We start from the raw sequence: 22,917 nt of genomic DNA, 5'->3' as shown, positions 1-22,917 counted from the left end.
CATCTTCTCTCATTCCCCTAACCTTTGGCATGACAGTTTGGATGATGCCTCCACCCTGGCCAGGTTGAGATGCAAACTCCTGGTTGCCTAGTGTAGCGGGAGCTGGGCTCCCTTCCCTGGCCCCCTCCCCTTGTTTTGTACTCCCTGCATCAGCACACAGACCTTGGCCTTTCCTCCAGACACACATGAGACAGGGCAACGCACACATCCTGGGAAAAGTAATTAGATATGGAAAAATCACAAAAATCACAAAGATCGTAGTCAACGACATATGACATCTGGAAAACAGTGATGGAAGAGAAGTACAAAGAAATTCAATTAAGAAGGTAAAATAATCAAGGAGATGAGGAAAGACAAAGGCCACAGGAAGAAGATACGCTAACAAAAATTGGGAAAATATCAATCATGGAAAATGTTTATAAAGATAGGACTGGGTAGAATAAATAGGAGAATGAAATATTGAGAGAATTAGTAAGTCAGATGACAGACTGAAGATGACATGTGAAAGACAAAGGATCCAAGAATGCAGTAGGAAGTATGAAAGAGCTGAGGTCGTGACCCGCCTGTAGGAAAGGATATTCTTCTGCTTCATGTTTCTGAAACTGTGACTAACACATAATGCCACTAAACATCATTATCGAATACATAAAGAAAATGAACGTAGGGTATCAAGATCTAGATACAAGTACAGTATGCTTGGTTTCCGAGCATAATTCGTTCTGGAAACACGCTTATAATCCAAAGCACCCAAATGTCAAAGCGAATCTCGAGAACCATCAGTGCAGTTGTGATCATGTAACGTTCAGTGTCATGGACTACTTGTATTGCAAGACATCACTCGTTTATCAAGTTAGAATTTCTTAGACGTGTTGGCTCATCTTGTGGAACATTTGCAGGACAAGTTACTTGCAATCCAAGGTTTTCCTGTAGTCCCCAAAGAGGGGAAATCTATGTGATGACCCAGCAGGAGATGCATGGGTGGCAGCTTCAGCAGCCTCAGTCAGGCATGGACATGAGATCCTGAAGTTACTGGGCTCTGAGGCATGTGACAGGAGGTGGCAGGTGAAGTTCAGGGATGAGGCGGGAAGATACACACAGGGGTAAGTCAAGGGACAAGAAGAAGGATGCAGAGGTGACCATTGTTGGGGGAACCAACAATGTGACTGGAGGGCAGATGTATGGAAGCTGCTAGGAGCTTTGAAGAAAGGCCAGAATTTCCTTACCAGGAAATGGTGAAGCTCATTTAAAGTGAAGCAGACGGGGCAGGGTCTGGGACAGGACAGGTGGGAAAAGGAGATTGATTCTTCAGTCAATTTGGCTCTTTATCCTCTTATCTCCTTCCAGTTCACATGTGAAGAGGGGTAAGGTGGGCAAGTAGCTAAGTGCTTGACTCGGGACAGACCAAGACTCTAAATCATCTAAGCTGTGCCCATTACCAACTGGCTGACCTTGGTCATGTCCACTGTCCCCAGGCTTCAGGATTCATGTCTGCAAAAGTGGAAAAATGGGCATTAAACTGTACAGCACAGAAAGGGAAGCAGACACTAAATAACAGATGATATTATGGAGCCCAGTAAAGATCCCATCCAGGTGCAAAGATGAGGAAAAATTCCTGGCAAAGAGAAAAGCATGTACATGACCCTGAGGCTAGTGAGAGCTTGGCTTGGTGGTGGAATCAGGTGAAGGCCAGTAGGGCCAGTAAAGGAAGAGAGTGATGGATGGAGGGATGAGGGGAAAGGGGCAGATAAACATGGTTTTGTAGGCTATGACTAGAAATTTGGATTTTATTCTGACTATTCTGGGAAGTTGTGGGAGGGATTCAGCAAGACAAACACATGATTTTTTTAAATGTTTTATTTTGAAATAATTATAGATTCACGAGAAGTCGCAAACACAGTGCAGAGTACCTTTTGCTTAGTTTCCCCCTGGTAACATCTGACATGATCTTTATGTCAAACCCAGGAACTGGACATTGGTTCAATCTTCAGACCTTTTTCAGAGTTATCATTTTACATGTATATGTGTGTGTGTTTCTGTGTGATTTTATCACATGGGTAGATTCGTGTAACTACAACCACAATCAAGACCCAGAACGTTTTTTTTGGAAGAAGGTCAAAAGGTGATGTTTAGCCCCCAAATGGTGATGGGGCAGGTCAAATTAAGAGAAGTCTGAGGTGGAGCAAATATGCCTACAGAAGTGAGGCGTATTTGGATAAATGGTCCTTGGGGCTACAATCTTGGTCTTAGCATTTGACCTGAGAACCAAGAATTTCTATGCTGTCAGGAAGCATTTTGGTCGGGACATTATAGTGACCATCCTGACTAGTTGGGAGTTGTTTCTTTTCTTTTCTTTTCTTTTTTTTTTTTTTTTACATTTATTTATTTATTTTTGTGAGAGAGGGAGAGAGCAAGCAAGCACAAGTGCACAAGTGGGAGGGAGGGAGGGAGGGAGGGAGGGGGAGAGAGAGAGAGAGAGAGAGAGAGAGAGAGAGAGAGAGAGAGAGAGAGAGAGAATCCCAAGCAGGATCCATGCTGTCAGTGTAGAGCCTGACACAGAGCATGACTTGAGCCAAAATCAAGTTGGACACTTAACCAACTGAGCCACCCAGGCGTCCTTGGAGTTAGTTTTTAAAGGGAAGGCCAGGAGAACAATTGAGGTTTAGATTTGGAAATTTGTCCAGCCAAATAGGTCAACAGGTTGTGGATAGCGCTATTGGCAAAGTTTCTTTAAGATCATCTGAATAGGCTTCAACATGGCCAGGCAGTTGAGAGGGAAACTTATGACATATCCTGCTATACAGAATTTTGCCAGTGTGATGGGAACAAAATTATGGTGCTAACTAATGGTTGGCTATGGCAGTGGTGTTTAAAAGGCCATTTAACTATGGGTGTCAGTGTGCCAAAATATAGCTAGATGGCTGTTGCATTGCCTGATGGAGTCTGCTCATGGCCTGCAGTGTTCCAGGGACATGCTATTATGTATCCCAAGTAGGTATAGCCAAACTATGAGAAGCCAGAAGGCCGGGCAATAGCATTTGTTCTGTGCGAGTGCTATAATTAAAGGCATTGAGAGCACACGGACCACATTGGCTTAGTGTGGACTGGGTGACTGTGTGGTTGGAGGGAACCTGCATTCCTTAGTGGAATTTCTTGTCAGGTAAGTCCAGTTTTAGTCTTTCTCGGCCACTCTGCTATTCACACTGTTGTGGGTGTAAGTCCTGGAGCCACGATCTCTCTACTTTGAGTGAGATTATCACAGGCATTAGAAATTAAGTATCCTCTATAGCCAGGAATATTTGGCAAAGCTTGTGGTGTAGGCTAAGCAAATCAACATTTATCAAGGTACCAAATAACTCTGACAGATAGCCAGAGGGGCATTTGATGGTGAGATGATCATTTGTCACAATAAAAACTCGAGCCTTGACCTGGCCTCCATCCCAATCAGGGTTGGGGCAAGACCGACAAGGACGGATGAAAGAAGAGGAACAAGGAATGCCTAAAGGCATTCCTAGGTTTCACTAGGTTTGGCTTGAGACTGATCCAAACTGACAAAATTGGGAGTTGCCTTATAACTATGTCAGGAAGAGAGTGGCTCTTAGGCACACTAGATGAATCCAGGACTTCCACTGAGGTGGCATGACCCTGAACTTTACGGGGGAGGGCAACAGCCCATCTACTTCTGTAAGTGCAACAATGATCACTTGCATGTCCTGTGTATCTAGTATGCTCCCTCACAGGAGCAGGTCGTCAGTGTAGTGCTATAAATGGGTGCCTGGGGACAGCCGAGTCCAATTAGAGTTCTGCCAGTATTGGTGATGTGTGATGGTTGAACTTCTAAGATATCCCATGGGCAACTGAGTAAAGGTGTATTGTGCTCCTTTGAAAGTGATTAACTGTTGAATTCACCTTTCTGGGTGGATGTGATTGAAAGGTTGTTAAAATAGACACTGAATAGGATATATAGAACGGCAAAACATTTGCCAGTGGACAACTGAATGGCTTCATTCATTTCAATTACGTGAGTATAGGGGCTTTAATGGATAGGACCAAGGTAGCAGTAACCTACCATGAGCTGCCATTCCTCTGATCATTCTTTTTTTTTTTTACAGTAGGCTTCATGCCCAGTGCTGAGTCCGATGCAGGGCTTGAACTCATGACCCTGAGATCAAGACCTCAGTGGAGATCAAATCAGATGTTTAACTGACTAAGCCACCCAGATGCCCTACTTTGAGGATTCTTTTATAATTTACAATTTATTATTTTTTCACATTTATTCATTTTTGAGAGACAGAGAGAGACAGAGTGTGAGTGGGGGAGGGTCAGAGAGAGAGGGAGACACAGAATCTGAAACAGGCTCCAAGCTCTGAGCTGTCAGCACAGAGCCTGACATGGGGCTCAAAGCCACGAACCGTAAGATCATGACCTGAGCCGAAGTCAGACATTTAACCAACTGAGCCACCCAGGCGTCCCTGAACTACACTTTAAACAGGTTTTTTTTTTTTGTTTTTTGTTTTTTTGGTGTGAATTATATCTGAATTTATTTTTATTAATTAAAACAAAGTTAATGTTTAGTTTGAGAGAGAGAGCAGGAGAGGGGCAGAGAGAGAGAGACAGAGAGAGAATCTGAAGCAGGCTCCAGGCTATCAGCACAGAGCCTGATGCGGGGCCCAAACCCACATACTGCAAGATCATGACCAAGCTGAAGTTAGACGCCTAACTGACTGAGCCACCCAGGAGCCCCTTTTTAACGTTTATTTTTGAAGAGAGAGAGAGAGGACGAACTAGTGAGCATGAGTGGGGAAGGGGCAGACAGCGAGGGAGACCGAGGATTTAAAGCAGGTTCTGCACTGACAGCACAGAGCCCGATGTGGGTCTCAAACTCACAAACCCTGAGATCATGACCTGAGCCAAAGTCAGACCCTCTCCGACTGAGCTACCCTGCCCCCCCACCCCTGAGGACTCTTAAGTATCTACTGTGCTTTCTCAGATGTAAACAAAATTGGTTACTTCCTACTCCAAGTCAATGAACCGTATCTAATTTGTATATTAAACATATTTGATAGATCTTCAAAATGATTTCTGGCCCCTTACCAGTTTATTTTCTCTTATTTAGTTGATTCAATTGTTGTTTTGCCTATTGACTCTTGTCTACCCCTTCCTTTCGTTATTTCATCTTTGAACTTACTTTAAAATTTTCATTCAAATACATGAGGATCATCACACAAATACATTTCACCCCTGCCAGATGCCTGCAGAGAGCCGTGATTATAGCTAGAAAGATCTGTTCCCTGAGCTCCACCCCTGTGCCGGAGGTAAGGGGACAACAGACTATTATCTTCTCCAAACATCAGTGCTACTTGTACTTCTTGTTACAAAACACACCAAATATAGACAACTGAAACGTGAGAGACTGCAATAAACCTTAAGTTTATACGCACTGTAAAACTTTAGAAATTAGGGGCTAAGGTCTGCTCCTCAGTTAAATATGGGTGATAATATCGAGAATGTGGGGAGCATAGTAACACTTTAAACTATAAACATTTCCTCTGAATGTTTTCAAATTTGTTGAAATTCTCCAATCATTTTATAGAACCCGAAGCTGAGAATTACATTGGATTACTTACAGTTTTTCTGTCAACAAGAACATACAAACTTCCAGAGGGTTTAGAATAAAAACAGGCTTTGACCCTGAAATAAACCGTTGGCAAATTGCATCTCAACTGTTAATTTGCATTCTTTCTGATCCTTTGTGAGAAAACATTTTCAAAGTTTGACTTTTTTCCAAGAATTTCCTGTACTTCAAATATCTTTCCTGCTTTGTTTTGTTTCTTGAACAACTGAAGTATCTAACTGCACTATTGTCAATATGATACATCTTCTGTTATGTTTCCAATGAAATGTTTGGTTTTAGGGATGTTAAGCATGTATCAAAACATTAAAGTATACTCTGAACTATGTGCGGTTTATGTGTTGCCAATAACACCTCTATTAAACAAGTCTTCCAAACCTGTCGCTTCCTAAATCGTTTTACTGTGTTTTATTATCATCAGTGCTCTACAGGTTACATGCAGCCGCTGGCTCAGGATGGCGGGAACAATGCTGAGCCTCTAGCAACGCTCCCCGACTGTGCTCGGTGACATCACACTGGCGGTCTGAAATCAGCCACAGTGGGAGTACTTACCCCAGAGAACTTGAAAGACACTGCGAACCAGGACTACGCTGTATTATTGAAAGCCTAGATTGAAGAATATGTTGGAGAATATGTAAATAATGCAGATTAAACTTAAAAAGTGTGTGTGTGGGGGGGTGGTCATTACATTGTATACAGCAGGAAAGCACCCAAGGAACAAAAACAAGCAAAAGATACAAACAGACATTTTATCAAGAAGATCTACAGATTGCAAATAAAAGAGAAAAATGTTCAACATCATAAATCCTTAAGGAAATGCAATTAAAATGACTGCTTGCTTATTAAATGGGTAAATTCCAAAGACTGAACGAAAAGACTGATACCATGTACTGGCAAGGATGTGAAAGAACTAGGACTCTCATGCACTCCTGGTGGGTATGCAAAAGCAAACGATCATTTTAGATCAGTCTGGCGGTTTCTTTAGAAGTTAAACTTACCCTATGACTTAGGCATTTTACTTTGAGTGACTAACACAAGAGAAGTGAAAAATACATACATACATAAAAATGTTCCAGCAGTTTTATTTTCAATAGCTAAAACGAGGTACCTAAAAGACTCCTGAAAGATGAATGGATAAACAAATGGTATATCCATAGAAAAGATGTTACACAGCAATAAAAAGAGTGAAATACTTATATAAACATCACTGAAGAATCTCAAAATAATTACAAATCATAAATCAAACAAGAAAAAAAACATTTTATGACTCAGATAATAGAAAATCCTAGAAAATACAAACTAATTTATTATAAATGAAGGGAAGTCAGTGGTTGCCTGGACAGGGGAAAGACAGACCAGAAACATGAGGTACATTAAGGGTGATGGACATGTTCATTATGATTATGATGAGGTTCTGTGGGTTTATGCGTATGTCAAAACTTAACTGTACACCTCAAATAGGTGCAATATATTGCATGTCAACTATACCTGAATAAAGTTCTACAAAAGAGTTAAAAAAAAAAAAACACCCTTAGATCTTCCACTTTTTTCATAAAATTAGGTTTGGCGGCCCTATGTTGACTCTATCTCTTGCCTGATGACCCTGGAAAAGCAGACTTGCCTTTAGTGGTAGCAAATATTTATGAGCAGTTAAATCTATTCCACCTGAGTCAACAAGAATGCTGGCTCAGTCACAGAGCCACATCAACAGATTAAGGGATCTCCTTTCTCTGTATGCCTATTTTCCTACCTGCGTAGAAATGGCCTTTAGGTGAACGTACCAGAACACCTATGGGAATCCACAAAACCAATAGATTTTCTTTGACAAAGACCTCAGCTGCAAAGATGCATGTACCTGGAGGTCCTGAGGATTTGTGCACACTAACACTGCAGATTCACAGTCATCGGAGCATTCTGATACAATTTTAGAAGGGGCATGTCCTGTCTACTTAGCTGCAGTCCCCTCCACTGCAGTGTTTCTGTACCAATTACAGTTGCCCCAGGGCCCTGTATTCTTACCATGACACTAGCCTAGTGAATTCTGGGTATCAGGGCACATGGATCCTTTGTAGGACTGGGGCAGAGAATTCCATCAACACTGAGCATTATGGGACATCCACCGTGAAAAAGAAAAACAATTCATGTTGTTCTCAGAAGCACTGGATGCTGTGAACTTCCTGACTCTTCACTGTTCTGAGCCCACCAAAAAATCCCGATACCCAGTCCCCAAATTAAGACAAGGCCCTGCAGTCTTTCCTAGGAGACCTTGGGCAACAGCATAAATTAGGCCAAAGCTGGAAAGAGAGCTATACTCTTTCATCAAACTGTCATCTCTGAGGCACACAAAGTACTGGGAACCCCATGAAAGCGGTTCACTCCTTAATGCTGGCAGAGCCAGGTGTTTTCAAATTACCTCACACAGTGCATAGAACCCCAAGATCAAAGGTGGCTTAAGCAGTAGTGTCTTCTTTTTTTTTTTAATGTTTTATTTAGTTTTGAGACATAAGAGAGACAGAGCATGAGCAGGGGAGGGGCAGAGAGAGAGGGAGACACAGAATCCGAAGCAGGCTCCAGGCTCTGAACTGTCAGCACAGAGCCTGATGTGGGGCTCGAACTCACAAACCGCGAGATCATGACCTGAGTCGAAGTCGGACGCTTAACCAACTGAGCCACCCAGGCGCCCCAGCAATAATGTCTTCATTATTGCAAAATCCAAAGCAGTATGAGGCAGGGAATTCCCAGGTTGGTGACTTGGAAGATAGGAAAATCCAAGGTGAGTGTCACACAAAACTAACACATTGAAAATGCAGTCCTTCTCGGCAAGTTACTGGCAGAACTCAGATTGGGTCCACTGGGCCCAAACTGGGTCAGGGCCATGCCCTAACTTCTACAAGAGAAGAGAATGAAGACCCTATAAGGGCTAAGACTAATCATGATTTCCTCCAGCAAAGGGGGGAGCTTCCCTGAGCACGCTGTGGTGGTAACTGATGCACACTGTGTGAACCTGCTGAGTGGTAGAGAGGACAAAACTCTCCCACAGAAACCGGCAGTGACATAAATCTGGCAAAAGCCCTGGACAGGTTAGAATGTGTAACACAGCTCCTTATAGATTCTCACATACTTGGATCTCCCCACTATGAATTTTCAGACATATAGGCTTAAATTTGCCAGATGGCTTCTTCACAACTTCCCTCTTCCAGTGTAATTATCTAAAAGGAAACCACATGGCCCTGTACACCTAAGGCCTTTCTCTAGTATGGAATCTCTGGTGTTGAATGAAGTCAGATTTGGAGCTAAAGGATTTCCCACATTCTCTGCACTCAGTAGGCCTCTTGCCAGTGTGAACTCTCCGGTGTTGAATGAGGCTGGAGCTTTGGCTAAAGGATTTTCCGCATTCCCCACACTCATAAGGCCTTTCTCCAGTGTGAACTCTCAGGTGTTTGACAAGATTAGATTTACAGCTAAAGGACTTTCCACATTCACTGCACTCAATAGGCCTTTCTCCAGTGTGAACTCTCCAGTGGTTCTTGAGGTTGGAGCTATGGCTAAAAGATTTTCCACATTCCCCACACTCATAAGGCCTTTCTCCTGTGTGGACTTTCCGATGTGAACTGAAGCTGGAACTTTGCTTAAAGGATTTCCCACATTTAGTGCACTCATAAGGCCTTTCTCCAGTGTGAAGTCTTCTGTGGTGAATGAGGCTAGAGCTTCGGCTAAAGGATTTCCCACATTCGCCGCACTGATGAGGCCTTTCTCCAGTGTGAACTCTCCTGTGGTAAATGAGACTGAAGTTTTGGCTAAAGGACTTCCCACATTCACTGCACTCATAAGGCCTTTCTCCAGTGTGAACTCTCTGATGTTGAATGAGGTTGGACCTTTGACTGAAGGATTTTCCACATTCCCTGCACTCATAAGGTTTCTCTCCAGTGTGAACTTTCCTATGGCTATTGAGGCTGTAGCTTTGGCTGAAGGATTTCCCACATTCACTACACTCATAGGGCCTTTCTCCGGTGTGAACCCTCCGATGTATAATGAAACTGGAGTAGTAGGTAAAGAATTTCCCACATTCACTGCATTCATAAGGTCTTTCTCCAGTGTGGACTTTCTGGTGCTGGATGAGGTTACATCTTCGGGTACAGGCTTTTCCACATTTGCCACATTCATAAAGCCCTTCTCTAGTGAGGACTCTCTGATCCTGAGCAAGTGTGTCTGTGCAGCTGAAGGCTTTCTTGCATTCTCCACAGTGGTGACGACTTTTTCCATTGTGAAAGATAGCCTCGCACTCATTGTTCAGCTTCTCCCCAGTGTGAGTGACCTGTTGTTGGAGAAATCCCATGCTGGTTAAGAAGTCCTTCCCTGTCTCCTCACAGGTAAGGGGCTTCTCTGACACATGGACTGTACAGCTCTTTATAAACGAGGCTCTGTCCACATAACTTCTGAAGGGAACCTCTCTAGTGTGCTGCCCCTCGTACTGTTGAAGGTTGGCAGCTAAACAGAATTGTTTCCCACATGTATATGGTTTTTCCCCAGGATAAGTTTCCTGGTGCTCAGCCAAGCGCAGAATGTTTCTCAAGATCGGGCCGTGCATCTCAAAGGGCTGGGCCTTCTGGGGAGATGAATCTGCCTCAAGAGTCCTGATCTGTGACACTCCTACAGAAATGCTCTCTTCCAAAGGTACATCCTCATTGTCCACTCCGTGCCCACAACCTGAAAGCACAGAAGTGTTCTGATGAAGTACAAGTTGACATTACTGGGAAGGAGGAAGACCCGTCACAAAGGTACATCTGACACACTAAAGAACCAGAATATAGAACTCTTTTCAGGCAAAGGAAGTTGGGATTAGGTTTTGGACACAGCTGCTTTGCACTACTGGAATGCCAAGGTCGCAGAATTGGGAAGGCCTCACTAGGCACAGCATATAAGGAAAGGGTTGGGCCAGGGGTGAAACACATTCTACAACTTGTTCTACTGTCAATGTCTTTTAGCTGGATTACATCTACTGGGGACATGTGATGCTGTGAAGAGGTCTATGTCCATATGTAGGAAAATATGACTGTAAGAAAGTAACTGGTTTTCAAGAATTAGTAAAAGATACGTGCATACTTTAGAATACGACAATGCTGGAAAGCACTGTGGAGAGACGAGTGTGAAGAATGAGTGAGAAAAAAAGGTCCAGAGAAGTAGGCATTAGTCCAGGACTGAAGAAAGAATAAAAATGACATCAGCAGGGGCGCCTGGGTGGCTCAGTCAGTCTGACTTCAGTTCAGGTCATAATCTCACAGCTTGTGAGTTCGAGCCCCACGTCGGGGTCTATGCTGACAGCTGGGACCCTGGAGTCTGCTTTGGATTCTGTGTCTCCCTCTCTCTCTGCCCCTCCCCCACTCGCACTCTGTCTCTCTCGCTCTCAAAAATAAATAAAACATTTTTGAAAATGACATCAGGGGCGCCTGGGTGGTGCAGTCGGTTAAGCGTCCGACTTCGGCCAGGTCACGATCTCGCGGTCCGTGGGTTCGAGCCCCGCGTCGGGCTCTGGGCTGATGGCTCAGAGCCTGGAGCCTGTTTCCGATTCTGTGTCTCCCTCTCTCTCTGCCCCTCCCCCGTTCATGCTCTGTCTCTCTCTGTCCCAAAAATAAATAAAAAACGTTGAAAAAAAAATTTTAAAAAAAATGACATCAGCGAAGGTCAAGAATGGAGATGGTAAGATGGAAATGAGTTGTGGCCACCAGCAATGGCACCAAAACACAAGTCAAATATGATAGGTTCCTGGTGTCATCTGAACACAACTCTGATATCACACTCTCCCCCAGCTGTCATTCAACTGAGTCAGGCCCTCTCTGGGCCCATCTCATGGAGACTGGAGCTATGTCCATCCTGGGAAGCACAGAGGACTCCTCCCCTAGCCCCAGCTGAGTAAGAGACCTGGAAGAGCCCAGCAAGAGACCTGTAAGATCCAAATCCTAAGGGAAAGACAGGACGGGTCAGTGGCCAATAGTGGCCTGGAACAACTCGGCACACAACCGGTCACAGGAAAGATACTACAAAAAGTACCTGCAGGCCCAGCTAGAGGGAAGATGGTGGGACAACAAGTACCAGGAACCTGTCTCTTCACTGGACCACAAAGGCACTGACAGAATCATTCTGATATAACTATATTGCAACTCTAGAGTCTAGTGAAGGCTTACAATATGCTAAATTGCTTTAATTGCTCAATCTCAGCTCTTAGCATTGTATAGGTTATCCACCTCCCAACTCCTCCAGCTCTGAGCCCCAGAGCAGGCAGCCATACACATATTCTGCAGCAGCTTGCTAGAGCCAGGGTGGGCAATAGGGACCCCTTCCTCCAGGCACCACAGATCTGTGCCCAAACTGCTTCTAATGACTGGAGGTGCGACGACAGATGGGCAGCCATTGTTGCAAAGCCTCTCCCTCACTGGCTAAAATGATTTTACAGGGGATTTAAAGGACAGACATCTATCCCCTCTACTCCCCTCCCTTCATCATGTTTCTCTTATTCCCCTTTTGGGAAGCAAAAATTCATGGACTAGTATGTTCAAAATCAATCACATATATGGGGGAATACAGAAAATCATCATACATGCCCAGGGAAAGGCACAGTCTCAGAAAAAAACAGAGAAGACCTTACGTTTATACCTCAGACTGATCTCCAGCACAGCACCCCACAACCATTAAACAAACAAAAAGCAACCTCCAAATGTCCAGTTTTTAACAACAATAACAAATCACATGACATACAAAGCAACAGGAAAGTTTAACACATTCTAAGGGAAAAAAAATTCAAGAGAAATTGTCCTTGAGAAAGACCACATTGTGTACTTATTAGACAAAGACTTTAATTTTTTTTTGATGTTTTTATTATTTACTTTTGACAGAGAGAGAGAGAGAGAGAGAGAGCACGAGCGAGCACACACAAACAGGGGAAAGGCAGAGAAAGATGGAGACACAGAATCCAAAGCAGGCTCCAGGTTCTGAACTGTCAGCACAGCGCCTGACACAGAGCTTGAGCCCACCAACCACAAGATCATAACCTGAGCCAAAGTCGGATGCTTAACCGACTGAGCCACCCAGGTGCCGCAATTAGACAAAGAATTCAAAACAACTGTCTAAAAGATGCTCAAAGAGCTTAAAAAAAAAAAATGTGGACAACATCAAGAAAATGTTGCATGACCAAAACAGAAATATTAATAGAGATAGGGAACATAAAAAACAATCAAAAAGATATTCTGGGACTTAAAAGTAGAATAACTGAATGAAAGAAGTCACTAGAGGGATACAAAAGCAGCTCTGAGTAGGCAGAAGAAGCAATCAGTGAACCTGAAGATAGTGAATCTGAGGAAAAGAAAGAAAAAGCATCGATCAGGAGTGAACAGAACAAAAGAACCTGTGGGATGCCATCACTAGACCAATATATGCAATGTATTAGTCTAGAAGAAAAAGAGAGAAACGAAAGGACACAGAGCTTATTTGAAGAAATAATCCCTGAAAACTTCCCAAATCTGATGGAAGAGACAAATATTAACATCTGAGAGGCTCAGTGAACTCCAACCAGGATAAACTCTAAGGCTCACACTTGGCTCATTATAAACAAAGTGTCAAAAGCCAAAGGCAAAGAGAGAATCTTAAAAGCAGCAATATAGAAGTGATTATCACATACAAGGGATCGCCAATAAGATGATCAAATTTCTAATCAGAATCCACTGAGGCCAGAGGCAGTGGGTTGCTATATTCAAGTGTTGAAATAAAAAGTGGTCAACCAGAATTCTATAACCAGCAAAACATCCTTCAAAAATAACACAGTAATTGAGACCTTGCAGATACATAAAAGCCAAGGGAGTTCTTTACTACTAGATGTGTCCTGCAAGAAATGCTAGAGGTGGTCCTTCAGGTTGAAATGAAAGGACACTAGATGGTAACTCAAAGCCATCTGACCAAATCAAGATCTCTGTTAAATTAAATACAGACAATTACAGAAGCTAATTGTGTTGTAACTTAACATTTAAGAGATTAATCCATACATAATAATTACTGGTCTAAATTTTTGGACATACAACATATAAGGATGTAATTCTGTGACATCAACAACTACCAGGGACAAATCTGTATAGAAGAAGAATTTTAAAAAATATGATTGAAGCTAAGCTGACATAAATTCATACTCTGTGTTATAATTTTAGCACATTAGATATAACCCCATGGTTAACTAAAAGAGAGAGAGAGAGAGAGAGAGGTCCAGAAAGTACACACACACATAAAACACCTAAATTAAAATATTTCACTACAAAAATATCATCTGAACAGAAAAGAGAGTAATGCAGGAAATAAGGGACAAAAAAGCTATAAGGCATACAGAAAACAAACAGCAGAATGACAGAGGTCCCTCCTCATCAGTAATTACTATAAATCTAAATAGATTACACTCTGCAAACAAAAGACAAAATTGGTAGAATGGATAAGAACGTGATCCAACTATATGCTGCTCGTAAGACACCCACTTTACACCCAAAGACATGAATAAAAGTTGAAAGTGAAACCTTGGAAAAACACATTCCATGTGAACAGAAATCCAAAGACAGTAGGGGTGGCTATACCAATACCAGAAATAGAGACTTTACATCGAAAATGGTTATCAGACAAAGAAAGACACTGTATTAATAAAAGATTCAATACGTAAGAAAATATAATAGGGGCTCCTGGGTGGTTCAGTTAGTTAAGCGTCTGACTTCGGCTCAGGTCATGATCTCACGGTCTGTGAGTTCGAGCCACCTGTCAGCACAGAACTGCTGCCTGCTGAGATGCAGCACAGCACGAAGCCTGCTCCGGATTCTGTCTCCCTCTCTCTGCCCCTCCCCCGCTCACACCTTTGTCTCTTTCTCTCTCTCAAAAGTAAGTAAACATTAAAAAAATTTTTTTAAAGAAAATAAAACACAAATATGTAACAATTATAAACATTTATGTACTTATGACCAAATAAAGATCTCTGCTAAACTATAGACCATCAAAACCTATGAAGCAAAAACTGACACTTGACAAGAGAAATAGACAGTTCTAAAATAATAGTTGGAAACATTAATGCCCACTCTCGATAATATAGAATAAACACACAGAAGTAAGAAGATAGAGGACATGAACAACACCATAAACCAACTAGATTTAGCAGAATATACAGAATGCACTACCCAAGAGTGATAGAATATACATTCTTCTCAACTGCACAGGGGGCATTTTCCAGGATAAACCATATGCTCAGCTGCAAATTAAGTGTCATTGGATTTAAAAAGACAGAAATCACACAAAGCGTCTTTTCAACCACAATGGGATAAAGTTAGAAATCAAAAACTGAAGTAAAACTGGAAAGTTCACTAACCTATGGAAATTAAATCATTTTTAAACAACCAATGGGTCAAAGAAGAATCACAAGGGAAATCAGAAAATATGCAGAGACAAATGAAAATGGAAACACAGTATTAGCAAAAATTATGTGAAGCAGCAAAAGCAGCACTAAGAGGGAAATTTATAGCTACAAACACTTATGTTAAAAAAGCAGAAAGGGGCACCTGGGTGACTCAGTTGGTTAAGCATCCCACTTTGGCTCAGGTCGTGATCTCACAGCTTGCGGGTTCAAGCCCTGTGTCAGGTTCTGTGCTGACAACTCGGAGCCTGGAGCCTGCTTCTGACTCTGTCTCTCTCTCTCCTTCTCTCTCTGCCCCTCCCCCACTAGCTCACATGCTCTCTCTCTCTCTCTCTCTCAAAAAAGTACACTCAAAAAAAAAAGATCTCAAATCAACAGCCTAACTTTACAACTTAAAGATCTACAAAAAGAGCAAAGAAACCCAATGCTAGCAGAAAAAAAAAGAAATAATAAAGATTAGAGCTGAGATAAATAGAGATAAGAAACACATGAAAGAAAAAAAATTGACAAAACTGAAAGCTGGTTCTTTCAAAATGCTATCAAAATTGACAAATGGGGCACATGGCTGGCTCAGGCGGAGCAAGTGACTCTTGACCTCAGGGTTGTGAGTTTGAGCTCCATGCTTGGTTTAGAGATTACTTAAAAATAAAATCTAAGGGGCGCCTGGGTGGGTCAGTTGGTTAAGCATCTGACTCTTGATTTTGGCTCAGGTCCTGATCTCATAGTTCATGAGATCAAGCCCCGCATTGGGCTCTGTAATGATAACAAGAAATCTGCTTGGGATTTTTTCTCTCCCTCACTCTCCACCCCTCCCCCACTCTCTCTCTCAAAATAAATAAATAAACTTAAAAAAAAATAACTACCTAAATAAATAAAATCTTTAAAAGTTGACAAACTTTGGGGCGCCTGGATGGCGCAGTCAGTTAAGCGTCCGACTTCAGCTAGGTCACAATCTGGCGGTCCGTGAGTTCGAACCCCGCGTCAGGCTCTGGGCTGATGGCTCAGAGCCTGGAGCCTGTTTCCGATTCTGTGTCTCCCTCTCTCTCTGCCCCTCTCCCGTTCATGCTCTGTCTCTCTCTGTCCCAAAAATAAATTAAAAAAAAAAAAAAGTTGAAGAAAAAAAAAAAAGTTGACAAACTTTACCCTAGAATGGCAAAAAAGAAAGAAAAAAAAAAAAAGGAAGACTGAAAATAGTAAAATAAAAAATTATCATGGGGACATTATTACCAGTTCAACAGGAATAAAATAGATTATAAAAGAATACTAGTAAGGAGACTGAATCACTAAGCAAAAACCTCCTGACAAAGAAAAGTCCTGGACTTGATGACTTCACTGGTGAGTTCTACCAACCACACTTAATGAAGAAATAACACCTATCTTTATCAAAAACAGACAAAGTCACTACAAGGAAACTACAGACCAATATAATTGATTCATCAATGCAAAAAAAATCATTAACAAAATACTAGCAAACTGAATTCAGCAGCACAGTAAAGGATTATACACCACAACCTACTGGGACTTATTTCTAGAATGCCAGGATGGTTCAACATACGAAAATTAATCATTAAAATACATCCTATTACAGAATGAGGAAAAAATTATATGATCATCTCAACTGATGCACAAAAAGCATCTATCAAAATTTTAACACCCTTTGATGATGCAAACAGTCAGCAAACTAAGAACAGAAGAAAACTACCTTACCATAATAAAAGAAAAAGATTAAAACCCATGGCTAATATGGTGAACGCTTTTCCTCCAAGATCAGGAAGAAGAAAATTATACAAAATGGTATTGGAAGTTCTAGACAGAAGGGGAAAAAAAAGAGGAAAGTCATCCAAAAGGAAAGGAAGAAGTAAAATTATCTTTGCTTATGAGTACATGATACACAGAAAACTAGGCCTAAAGGTTTAAAAAATGTTCAGAATAAATGAATTCAACAAAACAACAGGACACAAATAGAACATAAAAAAATCCAGCTGCATTTCTATACACTAACAATAAACAATCTAAAAAGGATACTAAAAACAATTCCACTTATAATAGTATCAAAAGAATAACATACTTAGAAATTAACTAAACCAAGGAAGTAAAAAATTTGAACACAATAAAGTACAAAACACTGGTAAAAGAAATTGAAGAAAATATTAATAAATGGGAATACATCCATATTTATGGATTAAAGATTTAATACTGTTAAGATGTCAAATACTACTCAAAACCATCTACACAGTCAATGCAATCCCTATCAAAATTCCAATTTTTTTTGTAGTAATGGAAAAATTCACATGGAGCGATGCCTGGGTGGCTCAGTTAAGTTCCTGACTCTTGATTTCAGCTCAGATCATGATCTCACAGTTTGTGACTTTGAGCCCGGCACGGGACTCTGTGCTGACAACATGGAGCTTACTTGGGATTCTCTCTCCCCCTCTCTCTGCCCCTCCCCCACTCACACCCTAACTCTCTCTCTCTCAAATAAATAAATAAAAACTTTTCAAAATAAACAAAAAAGAAAAAAAAAATCTCAAGGACACCAAACAGCCAAAACAATCTTAAAAAAGACTAAAGCTGGCAGAGTCATACTTCTTAATTAAAATTTTACTGCAAAGCTACAGTAGTCAAAACAGTGTGATACTGGCATAAAGACAAATACAGTCCAATGGAATAAACACTCCAGAAATAAACTCTTGCACATATGGTCAACCGATTTTCCACAAGGAGGCCAAGACCATTCTAGACCATTCAGTGGGGAAGATCCATGAGGCTACCATCAAAACTACTGATCCTGAATCCTTCCCTGTGAGGGTTTAAAGCAGCAGGTATTGGGGCAATAAAGGAAGAGAAATGGGTATGCACTCAGTCCAGCTCTAGTAACCACAGCACCCAGCCAGGGAATCGGGAAGGCCCAGTACCCATCATTCAGATGCGAGACCAAGCTGCTGCGCTTGGAAGGGAGAAAGGCAGGGCCCCGCCTACGGCACAGGGGTGGGTGTGAGGGCCTTACCTAGTGAGGATGTGAGCGCAAAGTTCTCCAGCATCACATCGTGGTACAGGCATCTCTGATCCTCATCCAGGAGATCCCACTCCTCCCAGGAGAAATATAGGGCCACGTCCTCAAAAGTAACACTTCCCTGCCAAGATAGAGACAGATGAACCACAAACGGCCTCACTCCTGCAGACCCGTAATCTCCATCCCAACACATTTATCCCATGTTCACCCTCCTCCCAAGATCCATAATGAGACGAGATACCAGACTCTGGCATCACTGCTGTCTGCTTCTTCCTTATACTCCCACTAATCATTGTGTTCACTCTGCGCCCCACTCTGCAACCAGCTGGAGTGTGTTAAGACCTAGATTAGATGCCAGACCTTCCATCTCCTCCAGATAGATGTCTAACTTCGCAGGCAGTCATTCCAAGCTTGACTGGCGGCCTGCCACCCTTGGCTCTCACCAGAAAGAAAGGAGGAGCCTAATTCCCCGAGCCTCACCTCCAAGGAGTTCCACATCATGACACCTGTTTCGTAATGAGCTTCCGCATCTCTTTCCTTGGATGGCCCCGTATGGGAATCTCACCATATAAACCCCGGCCTAGGCGCCACCCTGAGCTAGAATTCTTCAGGGTCCCCAACCCAAGGGCTGGGGGAATGGCAGGTGAAGAGTCACAGGACACCACAAATCTGGACCAAATGTGCGGCAGGGCCAGTGAGGGACTGATACACCTGCACTTACCTGTGGAGGCTCCCAAAGCACTTCTGCAACCACGGAAACCTGTGGGAAGAGGCGAGTCTTTGAGGGACAGAACCCTGGCGATTTTCCAGGGGGGGCTTTCTATCCCGGGCTGACTGGTCGGCTTCTGGGCCGGCTCTCGCCGGCTGTGTGTCCTCGGAAAAAGACCTCCCTCTGCCTCAGTGCCCTCCTCGCCCCCTACAACCCGTTCTACTGAGCAGACGTTGGAGAACATCTCGAACCCACGTCTCTCTTTTCCTCGCGATTCTCCATTGCTCTCAGGGCTCTAGGAAAGGAGCTTCAACCCCACAGCCCGCCACTCAACCCAAACCGTCTCCTGCGGCAGCAGGATGGACCCCAGGTTTCCGGGTGTTTCCGTTCAAACCCCCTGCAGCCCTTCCCCGGCAGCCCGCTCCCGCACCCCGTCACGCCGGCGCTCAGACGCGGGGACCCCGCCCGCGAGCGCCTCCCCCGCCCGGACACGGGGACCCGGGCCGCAGGGACGCGAGCAGGAGCCCCGCGCTCGGGCCTGGAGGGTCGGGGGGGGGGGGCGGGGAGGGTCCGGGGGCCGCGCGTTTACCTCAGCCGGGTCCCTGCGCGCGGCCGCCGCCATCGGACTCTGTGGGCGAAGAGATGACAGCTGAGCGACCCGGACGGTCACGGGCTCCGCAGTGTCCAGGCCGGGCTCGCAGGCAGCGAAGTCCCCGACCCCAGACCAGCCTCCGTACAGCGGGGACGAAGCCTCCTCTCGTGCCTCCTGTGTCGGTCGCCTGGGTCCCAAGCCGGTGTTCCGCACCTTCAGACCGAGCCCGGAGACCCCAGAACCGCTAAAACGACCGCCACGGAAAAGGCGGAAGCCCCGCCTTAAGGCGATACGCCTTGCCGGAAGTGTCCCTTTTCTGGACTTTCATTGGGTTATTGCCCCTGCCGTTCAAAGCAGAGTTTTCAGGGTAATGTAGTCCCAACGGCAGGGGTTGCCGAACCCCGGAAAGTCTCGGAGAAGGGGTCGAGCAGCGTCGCGAGGCCTCTGGGAAGTGACACCCCCCCTATACTTCTAAGGTCGAGGAGCGACTTCATTTCTTCTTAACAGTGGCAGGCCAATTCCTGGAAGTGTGAACTGCATTTTAAGGTCAGGGCTACCGATCCCTGAAGTGTTTCCACGTTATTTCAGACTCTATGATAAGGCAACTCTAGTGATCATCGCTGGTAGCTGGAAGCGAGGAAACATTATGTTACTGCTCTTTACATGCCTGCAGCCTGAGGTGGGAAGGTCATTTTTGTGAGCTTCACTGGCTTGGGTCAGGGACAAAAAACAAAAAGACACACAGGACCAGGACAGAGAAAATAGAGGAAGGGTACTGGGCAGCTCTGAAGCCGGTTATCCTAGTGAGCTCTGGGCCTCTGGTCCTTGGTCCCTTCTTCCTGTTAGTCAGTGCTTGTGTCCAATTCAATGAGAAACACTTTTATCTACAAAACATAAAACTTTTATACATGCACATTTCCCCCAATACACATTTACATTATTAATGCATAAAATAAAAAATTAACTATTGTTTATTAAGGAGCACTACTGTATGTACATTTATAAAATAAAAGTGGAAAGTCTATGATAATTCTACCTCCTGCAGAAACGCAATGTTTGCAGGATGGTATCCTTTTAGAATTTTGTTTGCACATGGATACACCCCTCTGTGTGCTTATGCATTCCTATGTATTCCTACAAGTTGTCATACTTTGTGCATAAACCTGAGGCTTGCTTTGCTTAGTTAACAAGTTGTTCTTGTTCACCATTATATCATTGATTCTAGAAGAATACTTTGTACCTGATAATCACCTAATTATATAGATATAGATATAGATATAGATATAGATATAGATATAGATATAGATAGATATAATCGATCCACTTGCAGAAGTCAGAACAGAAGAGTTTAACTGGATTAGGAAAAAATTTTCTGGTGCAGAAGTCAAAGAAGAACAGAGAGACATGGGTGTCACTGCTAATGAGCACAAAGGGGCTGAATGCTGGGAAACATAAAGCTGTCGGCACAGAGGTGTCCACCAGCCACTGCTTTGGATTCACAATTAAAGTCAAAATGGAAGAAAGACAATAAAAGCCACTCAGAAGGCGGGTCATTCTGAGAGAAACCCCTCTGGACACTCTGTAAATAGAACACAGGTTTACATCCAGCATCATCCAGGAAATATTTCAATCCAAAAGCTGCCATTGTCTGTGAGATCCTTCTGGAGAAAAGAGTCAGTCTTTGGCTCTTAGTCTTGTTGGCTAAGACTAATTGGTTGACAATCTGAGCTGTGGTCTCAACTTGTATCCAGTGAGCAAAGTGAAGTTATAAAGGCAAAGGAGGGCAGAACTTCCCAGCATCCCAGCTCCAGTCTGAGGAAGAAAATTCCCATCTCCAAGTTGGCATGTCCAGTACCTTCATATCCAGAAGATACTGATTTTAATTTGAGACAGAAATGAATGGATAAAGATAAAACAATAACAACAACAACAACAACAACAAACATGTTTCTGCTCAGCTGTATCTACTGTTTTACTATGTAACACACACATTTCCCCTCTTTCAGTAATACATTTTCTTACTTTAAATGGATTTTAAGAATATGTGCTTATGGGTGTGGTGGTTAAGGTTTATAGTAGAATCAATTTAAATGTCCCTATAAAGCAGGCTGTTTGAATAAATGAACCATTCATACAATATATTTCCTTAGAGCCGTAAATCAAATGAAGATTATTTCCACCATGTCTGAAGTTACCTGCAGGGAAAAAGGGCAGGTGGGTTAGAGGGTTTTTAGTATTCTACAATTATTTTGATGACTGTGAAGGAATAAGAATATAAATAAGTATATACACATTATTTATACAACTGCATTAAAACTTAATGAATTAGAAACATAAGAATGATGATATAGAGGGGCAGAGATGAAATAGTATGAAGGGACATAAATCAAAACTAGACATAACTGAATTTAGTTATAGGTTTGACTTTTGGACGAATACAAATACTTTTACATATTATATCAAAATGAAGTTGAAACAATCAAATTCAATGACAAATGTGAGACAAGATACATAAAGCAGACCATGTAATAAATTTATAATCCATCTGAACAAAATATTAATACTTCAAATACATTAAAAAGTACACTTTAAAAAAAGTTTATTGGGGCGCCTGGGTGGCTCAGTCCATTAAGCGACCAGCTTTGGCTCAGGTCATGATCTCACAGTTTGTGAGTTCAAGCCCCGCCTCGGGCTCTGTGCTGACAGCTCAGGGCCTGGAGCCTGCTTCAGATTCTGTGTCTCCCTTCTCTCTGCCCCTCCCCCGCTCATGCTCTGTCTTTCTCTCTCAAAAATAAATAAACATTAAAAACAATTTTGTTAAATTTATTTATTTACTTTGGTGGGGGGGGGTGCAGACAGAGAGGGGGACAAAGGATCCAAAGCAGGCTCTGAGCTGACAACAGCATGCCCTATGTGGGGCTTGAACTCATGAACGATGAGATCATGACCTGAGCCGAAGTCAGACACTTAATTGATTGAGCCATCCAGGTGCCCCTCATAATCATATTTTAATAAAATATTGATATTCATATTTATATTAATAAGTAAGCATATTATTTAAGAAAGAACTGATGCTTTGATCAAAGAGGGAAAATAAATTAAAAGGAAAGTAATTTAGGTAAAAATTAGGTGATTTTAAATTTGTTTGGAAGAGTAAACATTAAGTGGCCCGATATTTGATTCAAACCATGTTTGGATATTCTATCTCTTTTCATTAAACAGATCTACAGATGAGTAATCTTTCCTGAGTAATTAGCATCCCAGTTACTTAAGCTATGTTCTCCAAATGCAGTTCCTCACTACAAGATTAGTGTCTATTTAAAAATTGCCAATTCCAGATTTAGGGCAGGAACTGTTTGAGATGGAACATCTGTTCAAACCAGGACATAAGGAAATTCTCTCGTATGACCAGAGTCACGTTAAGGTGAGGATGACACGGGATTCAACTTGAAAAGAATCCTACTCCACACAAATTAAGCAAATCCCACCCATTAAGCATTGAAGAAAAGTACCTGGACAAGATTTAAACACAGCGAGTATTTTAAAT

At 42.7% G+C, this 22,917-nt stretch overlaps 3 protein-coding genes across 3 annotated transcripts in view; all 3 read right to left on the bottom strand.

Annotated features, from left to right (window-relative positions):
* Nucleotides 1-18,160, bottom strand: part of LOC106984987 (zinc finger and SCAN domain-containing protein 4-like) — a 32,704-nt gene extending 14,544 nt beyond the window's left edge. The window contains exon 1 of the mRNA XM_027037486.2: nt 18,064-18,160. The gene's annotated coding sequence lies outside the window, so the exon portion shown is untranslated. The remainder of the gene's footprint in view (nt 1-18,063) is intronic.
* The window catches only part of LOC106984985 (zinc finger protein 154-like), a 110,194-nt gene that overhangs the window by 27,451 nt on the left and 59,826 nt on the right, over nt 1-22,917 (bottom strand). The window lies entirely within an intron of this gene.
* ZNF211 (zinc finger protein 211) lies at nt 8,095-20,231 on the bottom strand. The gene is made up of 4 exons (XM_015083206.3): nt 19,368-20,231; nt 18,791-18,829; nt 18,064-18,190; nt 8,095-10,336 (listed from the first exon to the last, which is right to left on the bottom strand). Exons 1-4 carry the CDS (start codon nt 19,398-19,400, stop codon nt 8,868-8,870), a joined length of 1,668 nt encoding a protein of 555 aa, XP_014938692.1. The 5' UTR covers nt 19,401-20,231; the 3' UTR covers nt 8,095-8,867.

This window comes from Acinonyx jubatus, chromosome E2 (assembly GCF_027475565.1).
Source record: "Acinonyx jubatus isolate Ajub_Pintada_27869175 chromosome E2, VMU_Ajub_asm_v1.0, whole genome shotgun sequence".
Classification (NCBI taxonomy): Eukaryota; Metazoa; Chordata; class Mammalia; order Carnivora; family Felidae; genus Acinonyx; species Acinonyx jubatus.
This window is presented reverse-complemented; position numbering and strand designations above follow the sequence as displayed.